The sequence below is a fragment of the Leiobunum rupestre genome, chromosome 6, assembly GCF_980474605.1.
Source record: "Leiobunum rupestre chromosome 6, qqLeiRupe1.1.hap1, whole genome shotgun sequence".
Classification (NCBI taxonomy): domain Eukaryota; kingdom Metazoa; phylum Arthropoda; class Arachnida; order Opiliones; family Sclerosomatidae; genus Leiobunum; species Leiobunum rupestre.
Genome location: NC_143389.1, coordinates 53,831,284 through 53,848,093, shown reverse-complemented (window position 1 = coordinate 53,848,093; position 16,810 = coordinate 53,831,284). Strand labels below are relative to the sequence as shown.

Genomic DNA, 16,810 nt, shown 5'->3' with positions numbered 1-16,810 from the left:
CGGGGGGGGGGAGGGAACCTTCTCCTCTATCATCTTCCCCCCCCCCCCCGCTCGATCAAAAAGCGGGGATGTTACGTCATACACTAGAGCTTTCATCATAGCCGTCTAATATGGATTATAACGCGTGGGGGGTGGAAATCAACGGAGCATGGGGGGAGGCAGTAGCCTTTTAGTCTGTTTAAGCGTTGTTCATATTATTGATTAGCACCGTGAAGCGGGAATCCCGTCTTCAGTTCACTCAATGAGCAAACAATATGGACGGGCTGTCGTAACAAGTTTCACAGAGGGAACAATAGTTATTCATTTTTAATTACGATTTCTTTAATTTATTACTTTGGTGACGGAGGTTAAGTTTTGATCGTCATCAAGTTTAATTTATTAAACTATGGCATCAAAGTTTATTGCCAGCGGTATCGAATATTACCAAAAGTAAATGAACCAAAGTTATCAGACTACTATACTCCCCATTTTGGAGGCGTTTTCTTTATGAAGTAACATTTTGACCTCGAATTTGATATTTTGCGCGCTCCTAGGCTGAAATAAAAACGTTTTCGCTTTTATGAAACCATTTTTAATGCATAGAAATGGCTATACCCACAATTCCCAAGTGCAATTTATCGCGTTGGGAATGGAAATTAGCTTTTATATTTGCCTCGATTTTCTCATCATTTTTATAAGGAAAACGCCCTCCGATTCTGAGCGCTATTTCGATAACTTCGGTTCATTTACTTCCGATATTACGGTTTCAGACTGAAATTTAACCCACGCATTGGAAACCTTTAGGCAATTTCAGTTTTAAATTTAATCTACTAGCTTCGGATACTTAAAACAAGTCGAAACAAAGTCGTCTCGACGATCCTGCAGACCTGCAGATGATGACAGGTTTAGAGACAACTCCGAAAATATTAGTCAATCAAATATTACAAAATTTCCCTTGCTTTAGAGCGCATCGTTACTTTTAAGCTTGTGGAAGTTGGTAACTACGTGGTTCAATTCTTAATTAGCGAATTTCACGTCTACACACACAGCAACAATAAGGGCCAAATCTAGTATTTTAACACAGCGTAATAAAACGGCGCTAGGTCCCAAAACAAAAAGCGAAGGGGAGACGGGAGGCAGGGGGTAAAGTGCGGCCTCTTTGTATCCGCATTAACAGTTTCGCTTGTTCTGCCCCCCGTTCGTTCGATATATTGGACGACGACATCGCAATTAGGCTACGCGCAAAAAAAGAGTCCTAGTAGCTATAAAGAAATGGAAGCGGACCCAGACTGCGAGGCTGGAAAAAAGCGTTTTCTCGCCTCGGCATAATCATAAAAGTATCGCCGACGCACGCCTTTTACGCTAAGAGCGCCACCGTACAAAATATATCTCCCTTCCCCGCCCATTCCCGAGTCGTCAAAAGAAAAAAGGGCTTCGCTTTTTCGCGTCAAGTTTGCTTTGTACTTAGCACGGCGCTCGCTCTTCCTCAAGTACTATACGGGCGGGTGGAACGGCAGGGGGGCTAATCTCATCTACAACCTTTCAGAAAGTACTCTGCCAGTTGTCGAGTACTAGTCAACCGCGCCAAACTTGCTTCGGGAATTATATCGCGTTGGTCACGCTGCCATTCTGAGCGAGCGCCTAGCTAAGGGATAATTTATTTTTGCATTGGATTTATATTTTTATATCTGAAAAATTATGATCAAATATCGTATCGCGATAGCGGTCACAGATTTACCAAAAAAAAAACAAGAAGAATTTGATATATTTTTAAAGGCTGTAAAAATGAAACTTTGCAGGATGAAGGTAGTTTTCGATCAACGCTATTTTCCCAAGTACATCGCGTCAAGTAGCTGAAGAAACTCCGTATTTCACCCACATTATTTTTTATCCCAAAATGTATTTCGCGAAATGAACGTTAGCCCGCGAAGGAGCACGTTTCAAAGGAATAACATTACCAGGCAGCCTAGACAGGGTTGCGACAAAATTTTCTGATTCAAATTCCCTGACTATTTCCGGTTTTCCTTGACCATTTTAAGAGATTTTCCCTGACTTTTTAGGGTTAAAAGATTTATTTTATATTTTACTTTGATCAGAAATTAATCAATTTAAATGGACTTATATTGCCATTTCGAAAAAATTAGCCAAACTTTTATGGAAATAAATGATAGTCATAGAATTTGTCATAGATCTAGAGGAAAATTGCCTTCAAAAATTGAATTCGTTGACTTTTCCCTGAATTTTTACAAATTCTTAAAATTCCCTGACCTTTTAGGCCCATTTTTAAATTCCCTGACTTTTCCCTGACGTGTGGCAACCCGGCCAGGATAGCACGATGAATATCTCTAAAAGATATATTTCATAGTTCTGCAGAAACCGATTTTTACAACCCCGTTACGGATGGGTAAACCATTTGGTCACATTCAAAAAAGCGTAATATTTGGACTCACCGAAAACGCTGACCTCCATGACGGCGTGGATGGGCACGTTCGTATTGAGACTGGGACTGAGAGTTATCTCTCCCGAAGACTCGTTGACGCGCAGCAAGTTGGCCTTGTTCCCGCTGACGACGCGATACCTCAGATTATCCGTCACGTCGGCGTCGAAGGCCGGCACTCGGCCGATCGGTCCAACGGGGAAATAGTTCTTGTAATTGTTGAAGACGATGGTGAAATCGCGCAGAACGGGCGCGTTGTCGTTGACGTCCGTCACCCAAATCTCCACGTCCACGTCGTTTCTCAGCGGCGCCGAGGAAGCCCGGACTATCACGCTGTATTTCTTCTTAGACGATTCGTAATCCGTGTCCACTCTGATGGTCAGCTCGGCCGGTTCCCCGGGTCGGGAGATCAAATTGAAAGCGTCCGCGTCTTGACCACCGACTATGCTGTATTGGACTTCGCCGTTCGGGCCTTCGTCCGGGTCCACGGCTTCGATTTCACCCACGGTCCAGCCGATGGGACTGTTCTCGGGAACGTAAAGTTTAAGTTTGTCCGATTCGAAACGTGGCGGGTTGTCGTTAATGTCCTCCACGTAAACCGTCACCGAGACCGAAGAAGACAAGGCCGGAGCGCCTCTGTCCACGGCGTAAGCGATTAAGTGGTGAATCGGAACCGACTCTCGGTCCAAAACGCGATTGGTTCTGATGATACCGGAAGTGGGGTCTACGCTGAAAGCGTTACCCCCGTCCTCGCCTCCGGTGAAGGTGTAGCGAATTTGTCCATTGAGGCCCAAATCCTTGTCCAAGGCCAGTAATTGAAGCACGCTAGTTCCGACCAGGGCGTCTTCGCTGATGGCGCTGCTGTAAGCGGCGTCTTGAAACTCGGGTGGGTTGTCGTTGACGTCCGAAACTTCTATTTCAACGTTGGTAGTGTCGGATAAGGGGGGTTTCCCATTGTCCTGGGCCGTCACCACGATGGTATATCCGGCGGCCGCTTCCCGGTCGAGGGCTCTGGTGGTCACTAAGGCTCCGGTGGCCGGGTCGATGCGGAATTCGGGGACGTCGTCCATGGTGTAAGTGATCCTGGCATTGGCGCCCACGTCGCCGTCGCTGGCTTCGACGACCAGGACCGTAGTGCCAACGGCGGAATCTTCGGGAACACTGGCGGTGTAGGGGGTCTTCTCGAAGACGGGCCGATGGGTATTGGCGTCGGTGATGTTGACGTAGACGGTGGCCATGTCCGATCGTCCCCCGGAATCGGTGGCGGTGACGGTCAACACGAATTTCTTCTCCACCTTGTAGTCCAACGGTTGTCCCACCGAGATCAAGCCTTTCCCGTTCTGGCTGACGATATTGAAACGACCGCGGACATTGCCGTTGGTCAGTTGATAGATCAACCGAGTGTTCTCGTCCTTGTCCGTCGCGGTGACGGTAATTAAAGGGGTTCCTGGCGGATCAATTTCGGAGACGATGGCGTAGTAGATCTTGGGTTCGAAGACGGGGTCGTTGTCGTTCAAGTCCTGGACGCGGATAATGACGCTGGCCGAGGCTGAGCGAGAGGGGATCCCTTTGTCCGAAGCCAAAACCGAAAAATCGTAATACGCGCCTTGTTCCCGATCCAATTCTCGAGTGGTCACCACCCAGCCCGTTTCCTTGTTGACCGTCATTGGAATACTATTTGGATCGATGATAGCGCCACTCGCGGTTACGGGCTGCAATCAAATGACAAATTATAAGTAGCATCATAAGTGAATAACATTTTTACATAAGTGTGACACTTCATATTCTACACACGCAATAGTTTTACTGAGAGTTATTCACGAGACAAACTTAATTACGGGCTTAGTCGCCGTCTTGTGTCCGCTTGCTAAAGCGTCACACGTAGCTTTGACAGCACCTCGCTAGGGGGAGATTTTCTTCTTGTGATGACGCCACTCCATTACTAGCTCTCAGTAAAATATTACCCAAAGTAACAATAATATAGAATAATATAATAGACTTATGGTAGGATTGACTTTCGTCAAATTAGAAATAAAATTTTATAAAATAGGAACCTAATTGATACATTTAATTGATCTGAAGTATCCAAAAAATATCTAATTTTCCATTTACTAATTTTAATTATCATTAAAATGACATTGAACGGAAGAATAAAAAATATTTAAAGCTTCAACACGTTCTTTATGGAAGACCCCAACAATTTTACCACCGCAACAAACGATTATAAGCAGCGACAAAATTTCAAAAAATATGTTGATTTTCAAACCAAATCCCGAGTTTAAGAGTAGTTTAGGGACCTTGAAGGAAAATAAGCACATTTAGTTAACCTAGGGAGCCCAGTATTCACCTGAAATCTTTTTCTTTCCTGTATAATATACTGTTCCGCATCATTATAATTATTTCAAAATTAACGAGATAGCGACACAATAGCCAACTCCAAACAATGAAGTAGACGTATTTCATTTTAGGCCTATTAACGAAGACCATTAGGCTGGGAGGAAAATTTTACCCCTGACCATTTGGAGATATTTTCCCTGACTTTTAAAGACCAAAATTGGACAGTTATTAACTTTTACATTCATCAAAAGTTAATAAATTTAATCAACTTTTATTTCAGTACAAAAGTTATTTTCACGTTAAAAACCCTTTCAATGATCTAAATAATAATAATAACAGAATTTTAAAGAGATCTAGAGTAAAATTACCTTAAAAAAGTGCCAAGATAAAACTAAAATCCCTGGCTTTTCACAAATTCTTAAAATTCCCTGAGCTTTCCCTGACTTTTTACGACCATTTTTAAATTCCCTGACTTTTCCCTTATTACCCTATTTTCCCTGACGTGTGGCAACAATGATATTACAAATGGGGAAAGAAATAAAACTACGCTTTAGCATACTTTAACATATCAAAACCAAATAAAACTAAATTTATTTTCAAGGGTGACATTTCCTTAAAGCGAATATAACCTGCAAAGCAATCTTTATGCAAGGACCCCTTCAATTTTTCAAATTACCCTGCATAGTGGCGCCAAGCATTTTTAAAGCCAAAGGCAAGAGCGGCCAGAGCTTCAAACGTTGGTGTTAAACACCAAATACCTGAGGTTATATTCCCTTTAAAATGAAATAAACAAAACTAAATAAAACACCAAATACCTGAGGTTATATTCCCTTTAAAATGAAATAAACAAAACTAAATAAAAATATAATTAAGACGGTCTATCATTCTCAATTACAAAACCTAAATTGGGACAAAACGGCTCTATATTGATGAAGAAACGTTGTTTTTATTTACAAACAATGGCCCCTCTCCCCCGGAGCCAATCACTCGGAACGAGCCGGTAAAATGAACAATATCGAGTGAGGACTATTTTTGGGAAGAGAGGTCCTTGTCACGCGGCAACCCAATCGAAAGAAAATTCAATCGCCCGGAGCTGGCTTTGTTTGTGACGATCTACTCGAATAATTCCCAACGACGCGTCGCCAAAAGGACGATTTATATATATATACCTACTCTTCTAGGCCTTGGCGTCTATAGTGGATACTTGTAGAATACGATCTTGAGCCAAGGTCTACGTTAGGAATAATAATAAGGTTCAAAAACGAAGAATTACCAAGAGACTGTATTCGATTTCGGAGTTAAGTCCGTCGTCGGCGTCGTAAGCTTGCACCCGGACGATGCTGTGACCTTCAGGGACGTTCTCCATCACTGACTCCTGGAAGAGCGACGTGTAGAACTTGGGGTCGTTATCGTTCACGTCCGTGACTTTCACGAGAACCTGAGCAGAGAGAGACAACGAGGGGGAGAAAAGAATAGTGTCATCAATCAAAACGCTAGTCTGGCAAGAAAAGCTACGAACAACAACCCACCTAACTACGTTTTCTTCAAAAAAAAACCCGTGTTTTTTACGAGAGATAAGAAAATGCGAGAAAAATGAAGCAATTTCCAACGGGGCATCATTTCCATCCGATATGGCCTAATTTTAGCGACGTCTGGCCATTTCAACGCGCGCCTTTGTTTAGCGGGGAACAACACGAACAACCGCTCGAAATAACACTAGATCATTTAGTCGTATGTCACGTAAACAAAGGCTATTTAACATTAAAATTTATTTAGAAATCCTTCAAATGGTTGAATTTATAAATAAATTTTATTGTCAATTAATAATAATAATCAGCTAGGCTAATACCCAAGGCACAGGCCTAAGTCATCTAGCGACTTTTATTGCCTTTAATTCAGGTTACCCGGTTACAACATTTGCGTATTATTTAAACCGTTTTCTAATCTCATTATTAATTCGGGGGATTTAAAATATTACAAACTCAATGGTTCTAAATAAAATATCGCTTCAATAAATAAAATACACTTTGACAACGATAAAGATGAAAATGTTCGAAACCCCCCTCATTTGGACGGCCATTAATACAAAATGTGGGGAAAAAATTAGCGGAAAATCATTGGGTAGGCAAAAACGTTACGACGTCATTAAAGTCGGTCATTTATTTTTGTCAAAGGGGGATCTGTAGAAATTAAAGGCTACGTCATATTGGGAGGGGGAGCCGTTATAACTCTTATTTAAAATCACTCCACTCAAAAAAAGGAGCGATTTAATTTTAGGCCCGTGATTTATGAGGGTCTCAATTTGAGGGGGGGCTTAACTCTTTCTAGAGAACATATTTGTCAATTAAAATGAGAACTAATTACAGCCGACACCCGGTAATTGGAGTGGGCCGCCAAATTTGGCGCAAAGTGCATTTTTAAAACGGAATTTAGAAGGGCCGCCGTCTAAAGGAAATTTCATCAAATTATGAAGCTTCTTTTTATACGTCGACAAGGATTTTTACGTCGAAGGCTAGTAAGCGATTGTCGAAAAAATGGTTCCGCTCGCGTGCTTTGCCAAAATAAAACCTATGATACCATTTTCGCAGGCCCGTATTAAGGAGAGTGTATATGGGTAAAGAAAGCCATTAAGAAAAAATGACATTTTTTTTCAGCCAATTAACTTAAAGCAAATTTAGTTATGTTACTTTATATACCGCGCTACTGTGAATTTTTTCGACAGAGTGAATGGCTTCGTTTAGAGGTACCGCCTCTTAATAATTCCCTAATCTTTATACAAAATGCCAACGGTAACAATAGTGTTATATTTTAAAAATGAATTGTTAGTAATAATGGGATTGAGTAGATTTAGAATAGATGTTGCTCATTCACGGAAATTAAATGATCAATATTAAACTATTATTTATTAATTACAAAATGAATTGGCCACACTAGCCAAACTGGAAAGATTGTTCGCCATCTTGGAAGATGGACGACATTTGTTGAATACGTGTAATTCAAGGTTATTAAACCAAATTTAATATTCGTCTACTTGTCACGCTTACCTATATAATAAATTTAAAAGCTATCAATCCATTATTCATGTCTGATTAGAACTTATTTCTCATGCGCGGGAAGATTAATCATTAGCCAAAGGTCATTTTTCGAAGCCCCGAAAACTAATTAATCCGATTATTACAAATAATTTAAAAATATAACAACTGTTTCAATGGACTTATAACCAATTGAAAGAAATAGGAATTTCACCATTGAATTATAGGATCTCGTGGAAGCTCTTTTTGCAAATTAAATGAAATATAAAAGAATTTCTATTGATATTATCGGAAAGCATATTTAAATAAAATATGGTTTACTTATTACGAATAGCAAACCATTTTCAAAAAGGATGCAATTTCGATCGAAATATTTTCCCAGCTTTATATTTTCCTGAGTGACCACAAAATTTCAGATTAAAATTTCCTGACTATTCCATTTTTTCCCTGACCATTTAAGGTCAAATTAGCCAATTTTTAAATTTATATTTTACTATTATCAAAAGTTAATCAATTTAAATCAACCTATATTTCAGTACAAAGGTGAAAAAAACTGCTAAAATTTCAAGAAACTAAACCATAATCACAGAATTTGTCATAGATCTAGAGTAAAATAGTTTTTTCAATAAAGTAACGTGGCCTTCTTGTTTAAATGTGGCTCTTACGTCCAGTCTCTTACTTTTACAGTCTACGAGCGCGCGCTACACTCACGAGGAAAATAGGTTTTTCTAGTGCGCGTGCAAATCGCTCGTGCTAAGAATATACTAATAAAGCTGGGTCTTGTGACGTGAGAGTCACATTTATTTTTTTATTCATTTTATTTTATAGAAACATCTATTACCTTATAAAAAATGCCAATATAAAATTTAATTCCCTGACTTTTTATAAATTCTTAAATTTACCTGACTTTAGACGAATTTTTAAATTCCCCGACTTTTTATAAATTCTTAAATTTACCTGACTTTAGACGAACTTTTAAATTCCCCGACGTTTTATAAATTCTTAAATTTACCTGACTTTAGACGAATTTTTAAATTCCCTGACTTTTTATAAATTCTTAAATTTACCTGACTTTTTAGACGAATTTTTTAAATTCCCTGACTTTTTATAAATTCTTAAATTTACCTGACTTTAGACGAATTTTTAAATTCCCCGACTTTTTATAAATTCTTAAATTTACCTGACTTTAGACGAATTTTTAAATTCCCCGACTTTTTATAAATTCTTAAATTTACCTGACTTTTTAGACGAATTTTTTAAATTCCCTGACTTTTTATAAATTCTTAAATTTACCTGACTTTAGACGAATTTTTAAATTCCCCGACTTTTTATAAATTCTTAAATTTACCTGACTTTAGACGAATTTTTAAATTCCCCGACTTTTTATAAATTCTTAAATTTACCTGACTTTAGACGAATTTTTAAATTCCCCGACTTTTTATAAATTCTTAAATTTACCCGACTTTTTAGACGAATTTTTAAATTCCCTGACTTTTTATAAATTCTTAAATTTACCCGACTTTTTAGACGAATTTTTAAATTCCCTGACTTTTCAATTGCCATTAATAAAAACACGCGTAATAGAAACGCAATGTGCACAAACAATCCCTGGAAATCGGAAAATATAGCAGTTTAACGAGGAAGATTTTCACCCCGACTGAAGATGGCGCTACGCAAAATTTGGAGACTTTCTCGATTATATTTAATAACGGCGCGCGACGCACGCTCGGTGTCACGTTCCAATATACACGTGACACCGAGTCATAAAGCCCTTAATGTTGCGTAGCGCCACCTTCAGCATAGTCGGAGTAAAGGTTTTCCTCATTTTAAGAGGACATAGAAAATATAGGTAACAATAGGTGATTTCTTTTCGCTTGTTCCGGGATTTCGGAGGAGGGTAAGAAGAGTAAAGCTATGACGTCATTTTACTCCGATTCTGTGGTGGCGAATATTTTTAGTCGGAGTAAAAACGTTTTTACAAAATGGCTGCCTGTGGCTATTTTAGCAAATAAATTCTGTCTAGCAGACGACCAAATCCGATTTACTCCTTTACACCTCCTTTTCAGAAGCAGTAAAAAGAGTAGCCCTAATACTCCGGAACAAGCGAATAGTTTATGGGTCGGAGTAATTCTCATCCCCGGAACAGGCGAATAGTTCGTTTTAGAGTAAAAAGAGTACACTTTTAGTCCGAGAACAGGCGAAAAGAAACCACCTAGTATAAATAGAGCGTTCTATAAAATCGGCCAAACTTTTCATACAGACTATAGAGCTAGTTCAGAAGGACTAACAACTTTTGTTATTCTTTGGTTTAAGAGAATTCGGCTTATGTCCTGTCTTTACATGAATATTTTAGAGACGTACCTTTTAGGAATGGTAGGAGGGACCCTAGGTGTTGAAGTATGTTTGGGGTTAAGAATATTTTCATGATCTAAGTTTCTTTTTACACCCGTGGATTTGGGACTAGTATTTTGCTTATTTGCCATCATACATTTATTACAAAAATCATTTAAAATAAGAAAAACGGCGCGGAAAGACGGAAATTACTCCTAAAAGTCGACTGCTCTCAATTTCTTACGGGTTTGCCAGATAAATATTTTTCTCTAACACGAAAAACCGGCCAAAACTTCACCTCCTCCGAACTCAAAAGGCGGGAAAGCACACCACGCCGATTTTATGGAACGCTCTATTAAAAGTGTCGTGGTCTTGGAAGCCTCCACTTCATGATGCTTAAATTATCTAATAACGAAATCGTGCAAAATGTTGTACCATCGATTTTGCACAAATGTTAAAGCTGATAAATAAAAAGGTAGAAATTAATCATCGAAAGCTATTAAGTAATCTGATTCGGTTGCAAACTCACGCTTAAAAGAGGTAAAAAATTCATTAGCATTAGCCCATATACCTCGTCGAAAAGGCTTAAGTTTGAAAGAGGAGAGGGGGTTTGCTAAAATGAACGCGAGAGAGGGATAACGTTGATGTATGCGTTCTTAATTGTTTCAACGGCGGAGTGCCGCAGTCAAAGAGGAATCCTCCGGCGACTAAAAGCACCAATAATCAGATTACGACAAAATTTCCAACAGTGGAAAAGGGGGGTGGAGAGAGTCGGGCTTCACACCACTTTTAAACGGTTCCTGCTTTAGAAAAATGAACCTGCACGCGAAGAAGAAGAATATTGGCTGCTAGCCGAAATCCCTTAACGAATGGATGTTTAATTCTCTACGGCTTAAACTCCCTCTCTAGGACTAGTTGACTCGAAGATAGCGCGTATTAGAGATTAAGTATACAACCCCAGTTTGAACGGGGAGCGTTTGGAAGGCACGGAGGGAACGTCTACGAAGTACCGTGAAAGGCTAGGCGTTCCCGTTCATAACGTCGTCCGTAACTTTAGCCGTGGCCGTTGTTTGACTCTGAGAGATAGATGGAATATTCGGCACGCGTTTAGCATTCAAGATAACGGGATTAAATTAAAAACTAATGCCTCCTTAATTAATAGCGCTTCGGTGAATGAGCGAGATTGTAGGCAAATTTGCGAACGTAATAGGTGAAATTCCAGTAGACTGTGGTAGACGACGACAATTCCTAAAGCGCAATCCGGTGGTTATCTTCGAAGTTCTATACCCACTTAAAACGATAATTACGGATTATAAATTAGAAGTGCACTCGGAAAATTTTCAAACTCTGCGAATTTACCTTCAGGGACGTATCAACAACCAAAATGTATATTTTAAAGAGTAAACCAGGGCAAATGGTATCTCGAGGGCGTAGACAATGACGAAATAACCAAATTATTCCCTGGTCGTAAAGCTTCTAAATAATCGGGCATATAGACTTTGTTTCGGGGAATAATTTTAGGGTCTTCAATTTGAACATACCATGACTGGAAACACTCCTACCACGTTCGTAGGATTAATATTTTTTGGAAATTAAAATTAAAATTTTTCCATAATAGGTATTCCATAAAATACGGAAGGTCACGTGTTAATATTTTTTCTACGTCACCAGATATAGTTCTGGGTTGCCACAATATTTTCAGATTCAAATTCCCTGACCATTTACAAAATTTTCCCTGACTTTTTAAGGCCAAAGTTTTATTTTATACTTTACTTTTATCAGAAGTTAATAAATTAAAATGGACTTATAGTAAAAAGGTGATTGCAATGTGGAAACAATTAGCCAAACTTTCAAGGAAATAAAAGATAATCATAGAATTTGCCATAGATCTAGAGTAAAAATAACTTCAATACCTTTTACAAATTCTTAAAATTCCCTGATCTTTCCCTGTAGATATTGACGATAGGGAATAAATAATTTGGAATTGCGAGTCCACGTGCGAAACTAGCGTGTCAATAAAGTATTAAAACGCTTAATAAACTATTAATTTGTTTATTGTTTTATTTTATGGAAACACCTATTCAGGGTTCGTACAAAATGTCAGGAATTAAATTCCCTGACATTTCCAGGTTTTCCCTGAATAAATTGCCAAATTTCCCTGACCATTTTGGTAGAATAAATTTATGTTTTGAGGTAAAATCTTGAAAAATGTTAATTATGTATTTTTAATACATTTTTCAAAAATTTATTTGCCGGATTTGTTTTTGGGGTCATTTTAAAATTCCCTTACTATTTTGGACCATTTTAAATTTCCCTTACTATTTTGGACCCTTTTAAATTTCCCTGACTATTCCCTGACCATTGGGAAATATTTTCCAATTCCCTGACTTTTCCCTGACCTTTTGGAAACATTTTCAAATTCCCTGACTTTTCCAGGTTTTCCAGGTATTCCAGGTCGTGTACGAACCCTGCCTATTAAAGAGAATAAGGACCAATTTGAAAATTCACCGTCTAACAAAAGCTACGACCTTTTAACCGTAACTAGTTTCAATAATCCCTAGCTTCTGTTAAACCTGGTGACAAAAATGAGTAAAGTTAACACTCCCTTTAATAAATCAATAGAGTATTTTCCAAATAAAGAAATATTATAAACGAAATATTCACTAACATCAATGTGATATCATAATTTCACTGTATACAATAATTAATAAAATAGACATATTTCGCGTTCATATATCAATAATGAATTCAGCATATAGGGCTTTTTAATCGCAGTTTCATATTCTTAGCAAATTGATTCACGTTTATACGCGTATTAAAAATACTAAAAGGGGGAATGATTTAGTCATTTTCCAAAATCATTACCCGATTGAAAATGGCTGCGCCCACATATTGGCGCGGGAAACAAAGTCTTTTAACGCCGCCAAAGAAACACTGTTCAAAACAGCAACGGCGAAACAATTAATTTACTACATTTAGCAATTAAAGGAGCCGTTCGTTAATGGGGGTCAATGGTTTAGTTCGGCTTAGTGCGCCACCTAGCGACCGTATAGAGTTCGGAATTACACCGGCCACCGTAATACTATAGCTTTTAACGCAAATTACACCAACGCAATAATGGGTCCCGAAAGGGAACACTCCGATTCGAGATCCTATAAGTAGCCGCCGGAGGAGAGACTCAGCCTTCCCAGAGACCAAATACCCCTCGTACCTGACCGACGCCTTCACCGGACAGCCCGATGACCACCGTACTGGCGGGGTGCAGTCCGCGAGCTGGAAGGATAAACCCCGATTGCGGGTGAGGGTGGGAGCGGATCACTCCCCAACCGGGACATTGGATTAATGGAAACGAACAAGTTCGGAAACTGGACGAGTTGGGACCTGAAGGATGTCTTATATTTTAGTGGCCGCGGATTATACCGAGAGGACAAACACACGTGGAGGAAGCTACCAAAATAGGAGGGAAAGGGGGGGGGGCAAACGGGGGGGGGGTGCTTTGATGATTAAAACGTAAATCTCTCGTTTACGCGCTGCTATAGGCTAGGCGCCCACTGGCTCTCCGTTTCGTATCCGTCCTGCCCTCCGCGAGGCATTGTCTCCGTTACGAAGCAAAGGCTTGTGGAAGGTAGTACGTAGACGTTACGAAGAGCAGTAGGCGCTTGGCCATAGTCTACAAGGAAAGCCTCCAGATGTACACGCGCAGAGAGATGGACGAAGTTGCCTCGCTTTTCCAGTTAATAGGGTTTCGCCTTCAAACAAGGTTATAAATCTAGGGCTGTAAGGACGCCGGAGAGGGATTTAGAGGGCCGACGGAATTAGAAAAGGGATTAAGTAACGGACTGCCTTGTGATTACCAAATTTCCAAGAATACCTGCCGCTACCAAAAACACTTATTCACGCTGGGAAGGTTTACTTTTAATAAAAAAAACAGGTCGATTAGGTCTTATCTGTAGAGCATTTTCACCGGAGGTTTTTTTCCAACACTAGCCATGACCAATTCTACGGAATCCCTCCCACTTCAGAACTCTATAAACTTTACTCTTAATAGACGCTTCTATAAATTCCTCCGCGAGTGTATTCCCCCTTTTGCGTATGAAGGGAGGTTTTGGCCAGATTTCACTCGAAACAGAGTGGCTCGGAAATAGATGTAACATAGTTATCTCACTTACATGGCAAACCCGCGAACCCAGTACCTTGATTAAATATTAAACCTTAATCATTTATTGGTTAAATTTTTAAACAAATCGTTGTATTCAGTGAAATAACGGTATTTCCATGGAATATGTGAATACCAAATTTATAATAATCTTATATTTTGAAATAAACATTTTTCGCTTAGCGTACCTTAGGTTTTTTAAGCCTGGCTATTTAGATAATACTAACAAAGCACAACCCTGAATACAAGCCGAATTTTAAAAACCAAAAGATTGTCGGAGTTGTAAAACTCATTGAAGTATCGACAAATAGTATTTATCCGATTTAACTAGAAGTTTATATAAAGATCTATCGAGGGGTAAGGCACTCTGCGAACTCGGTGTACACTGCCGTACCTTTGACAGTGCTAAATGGAACTCGCGAACTCTTGAAAATATGTACCTTTAACAGTGCTAAATGCACGAACTCGGTGTACAGATTATCTGAGACTGTCTTACCCCTCGAGATCCATTCATTCCATATTAAGTATTATACGAAAGTAAATTTATAAAATTTATAAATATAAATATGGTATCTTGAAAAGTTTAAAAACCAAAACCAGTTAGATTATGTATTTTTTTAAATGTTGAATTTATATCATTCGAAAACTAATTCCATTATTTAAATCTGAAGAAAAATTCGTGGCGTACCTCGGTCGAATAATATAAGCAGTTTCTGTAGGAACAAATTTTGGAATAGCTATACGAAAAATCATCCCCGGTATTAGAAATATTTATGAGAGGGTGTTAAATATTATTGAAACTATAGAGGCCTCAATTTGTCTTTCGACCCGCGGGCAGCTTTCGCTTTCGAACACTTCCCTTCCTTCGGCGAGTGGACCATCGCTATAATGAATGAAAATGTATGTAAATGATCACCGCCTTTCCAAGAGATAGACCCGCTACAAAGACGCAACACGCGGGGTCGAACCACGAGATACGAAAGGTTTAAGGGCTACATAGTTCGGGGGGGGGGGGCACGATGGGTGTCGGACGAAGGCGCAATTCGGGCCCGTTCCTTTGAAGTCCCCCGAGCCGAATAATAACGTCGGCGCCTTCGGGAAATTAGGTAGAAGGCGATTGATTATCGCGCTGGCGACCCGGGACGCCGTGTCCCGGAGACAAAAGGAGCGCGCTGTCCCGGCTGGATGACGCTCTTCTAATCTCAACCGTTCTACGTGGCAGAGGCCGTTTGCTTCAACCGGAAAAGTGCCTCCGCGCTTTAAGTCGCTAATATATTTGGCCAGTATCCAGTAGGCGCGGAATATATCCGCTATACGGTTTTCGGTGGCCAATCCCATTATTAAGAGCGTCTCGCTAGGCGGGGATCCTAAAGTTGGGGATTCGCAGTCAAAGTGTGACACACTGTATTAGCTATCATCGTCTCCCTACAGTCCGCCTCCCATTGAGATTACGTTTGGAGTTGGATTAAGGTTCGAACATCGGCGAAGGGCGTTTTCGCCGGACCGTTCTCGTTGTCAAGCTGCCCTCGCCATTAATTAGGGATATTTGCGGTTGACAATTTCCCTTTGGGATTAAATCGCCAACTCGAAGCGGGTGTGTCCCTGGCTGTCGTTCGTCTAGGGAGAAAGGGTTTCGCCGCAATAAGGGTCAGCGACACCCCCCACTCCGCGCTGTCTCTATATAAGTCAATCGGTTCGAAGAGAGTGGAAATACCTGCGTCGTGTTGGACCTGGAAGGGGAGCCGCCGTCTTGGGCTCTGACGACGAGCCGGTAGCTGCGAGCGGCTTCGTAGTCCAGCGGCGAGAGGACGGAGATGTCCCCGCTGAGGGAGTCCATGACGAAGTGTCCTTGGGTGTTGCCCCCGATCAGCGAGTACCTGAGGGCGGCGTTGATGCCCTCGTCATCGTCGTAAGCCCTGACGGAAGCGATGGTCGGGCTCTTCAGCCAGTTGATGTCCTCGGGTACTTCGACCGTGTAGGCCTTTTCCGTGAATTGCGGGTAATTGTCGTTGTCGTCCAGAACGGTCACTTCCACCGTGGCCGAAGTCGATTTGCGACCCGCCACCGGGCCCATGTCGGAAGCCTGGACGATCAACGAGTAGTACGCGTTCGTCTCTCTGTCCAGCGAGTCTCTGCTCGTTATTATGCCGCTCTTGGGATCAATTCTAGAAGAAATAAAACCAGAAAAACATTTTAATTCAGAATAATCATATCAAAATATTTTAATTCATTCATTCATTGAGCTACCGGTGAGCAAAATGCATGCGAAAAATATGCATAATTAATAATATTGAATATTTAATATAATGAATAATATTGAATATTTAATATAATGAATAATATTGAATATTTAATATAATGAATAATATTGAATATTTAATATAATGAATAATATTGAATATTTAATATAATGAATAATATTGAATATTTAATATAATGAATAATATTGAATATTTAATATAATGAATAATATTGAATATTAGATATAATGAATAATATTGAATATTAGATATAATGAATAATATTGAATATTTAATA

General features: G+C 39.8%; 1 protein-coding gene across 3 annotated transcripts in view; it reads right to left on the bottom strand.

Annotated features, from left to right (window-relative positions):
• The window catches only part of stan (Protocadherin-like wing polarity protein stan), a 209,958-nt gene that overhangs the window by 181,996 nt on the left and 11,152 nt on the right, over positions 1–16,810 (bottom strand). For all 3 annotated transcript variants that reach the window (XM_090179748.1, XM_090179749.1, XM_090179750.1), the window contains exons 3-5: positions 15,987–16,437; positions 6,027–6,191; positions 2,430–4,128 (exon numbers count right to left, since the gene is read on the bottom strand). In XM_090179748.1, coding sequence (XP_090035874.1) covers positions 2,430–4,128; positions 6,027–6,191; positions 15,987–16,437 — 2,315 coding nt within the window. The remainder of the gene's footprint in view (positions 1–2,429; positions 4,129–6,026; positions 6,192–15,986; positions 16,438–16,810) is intronic.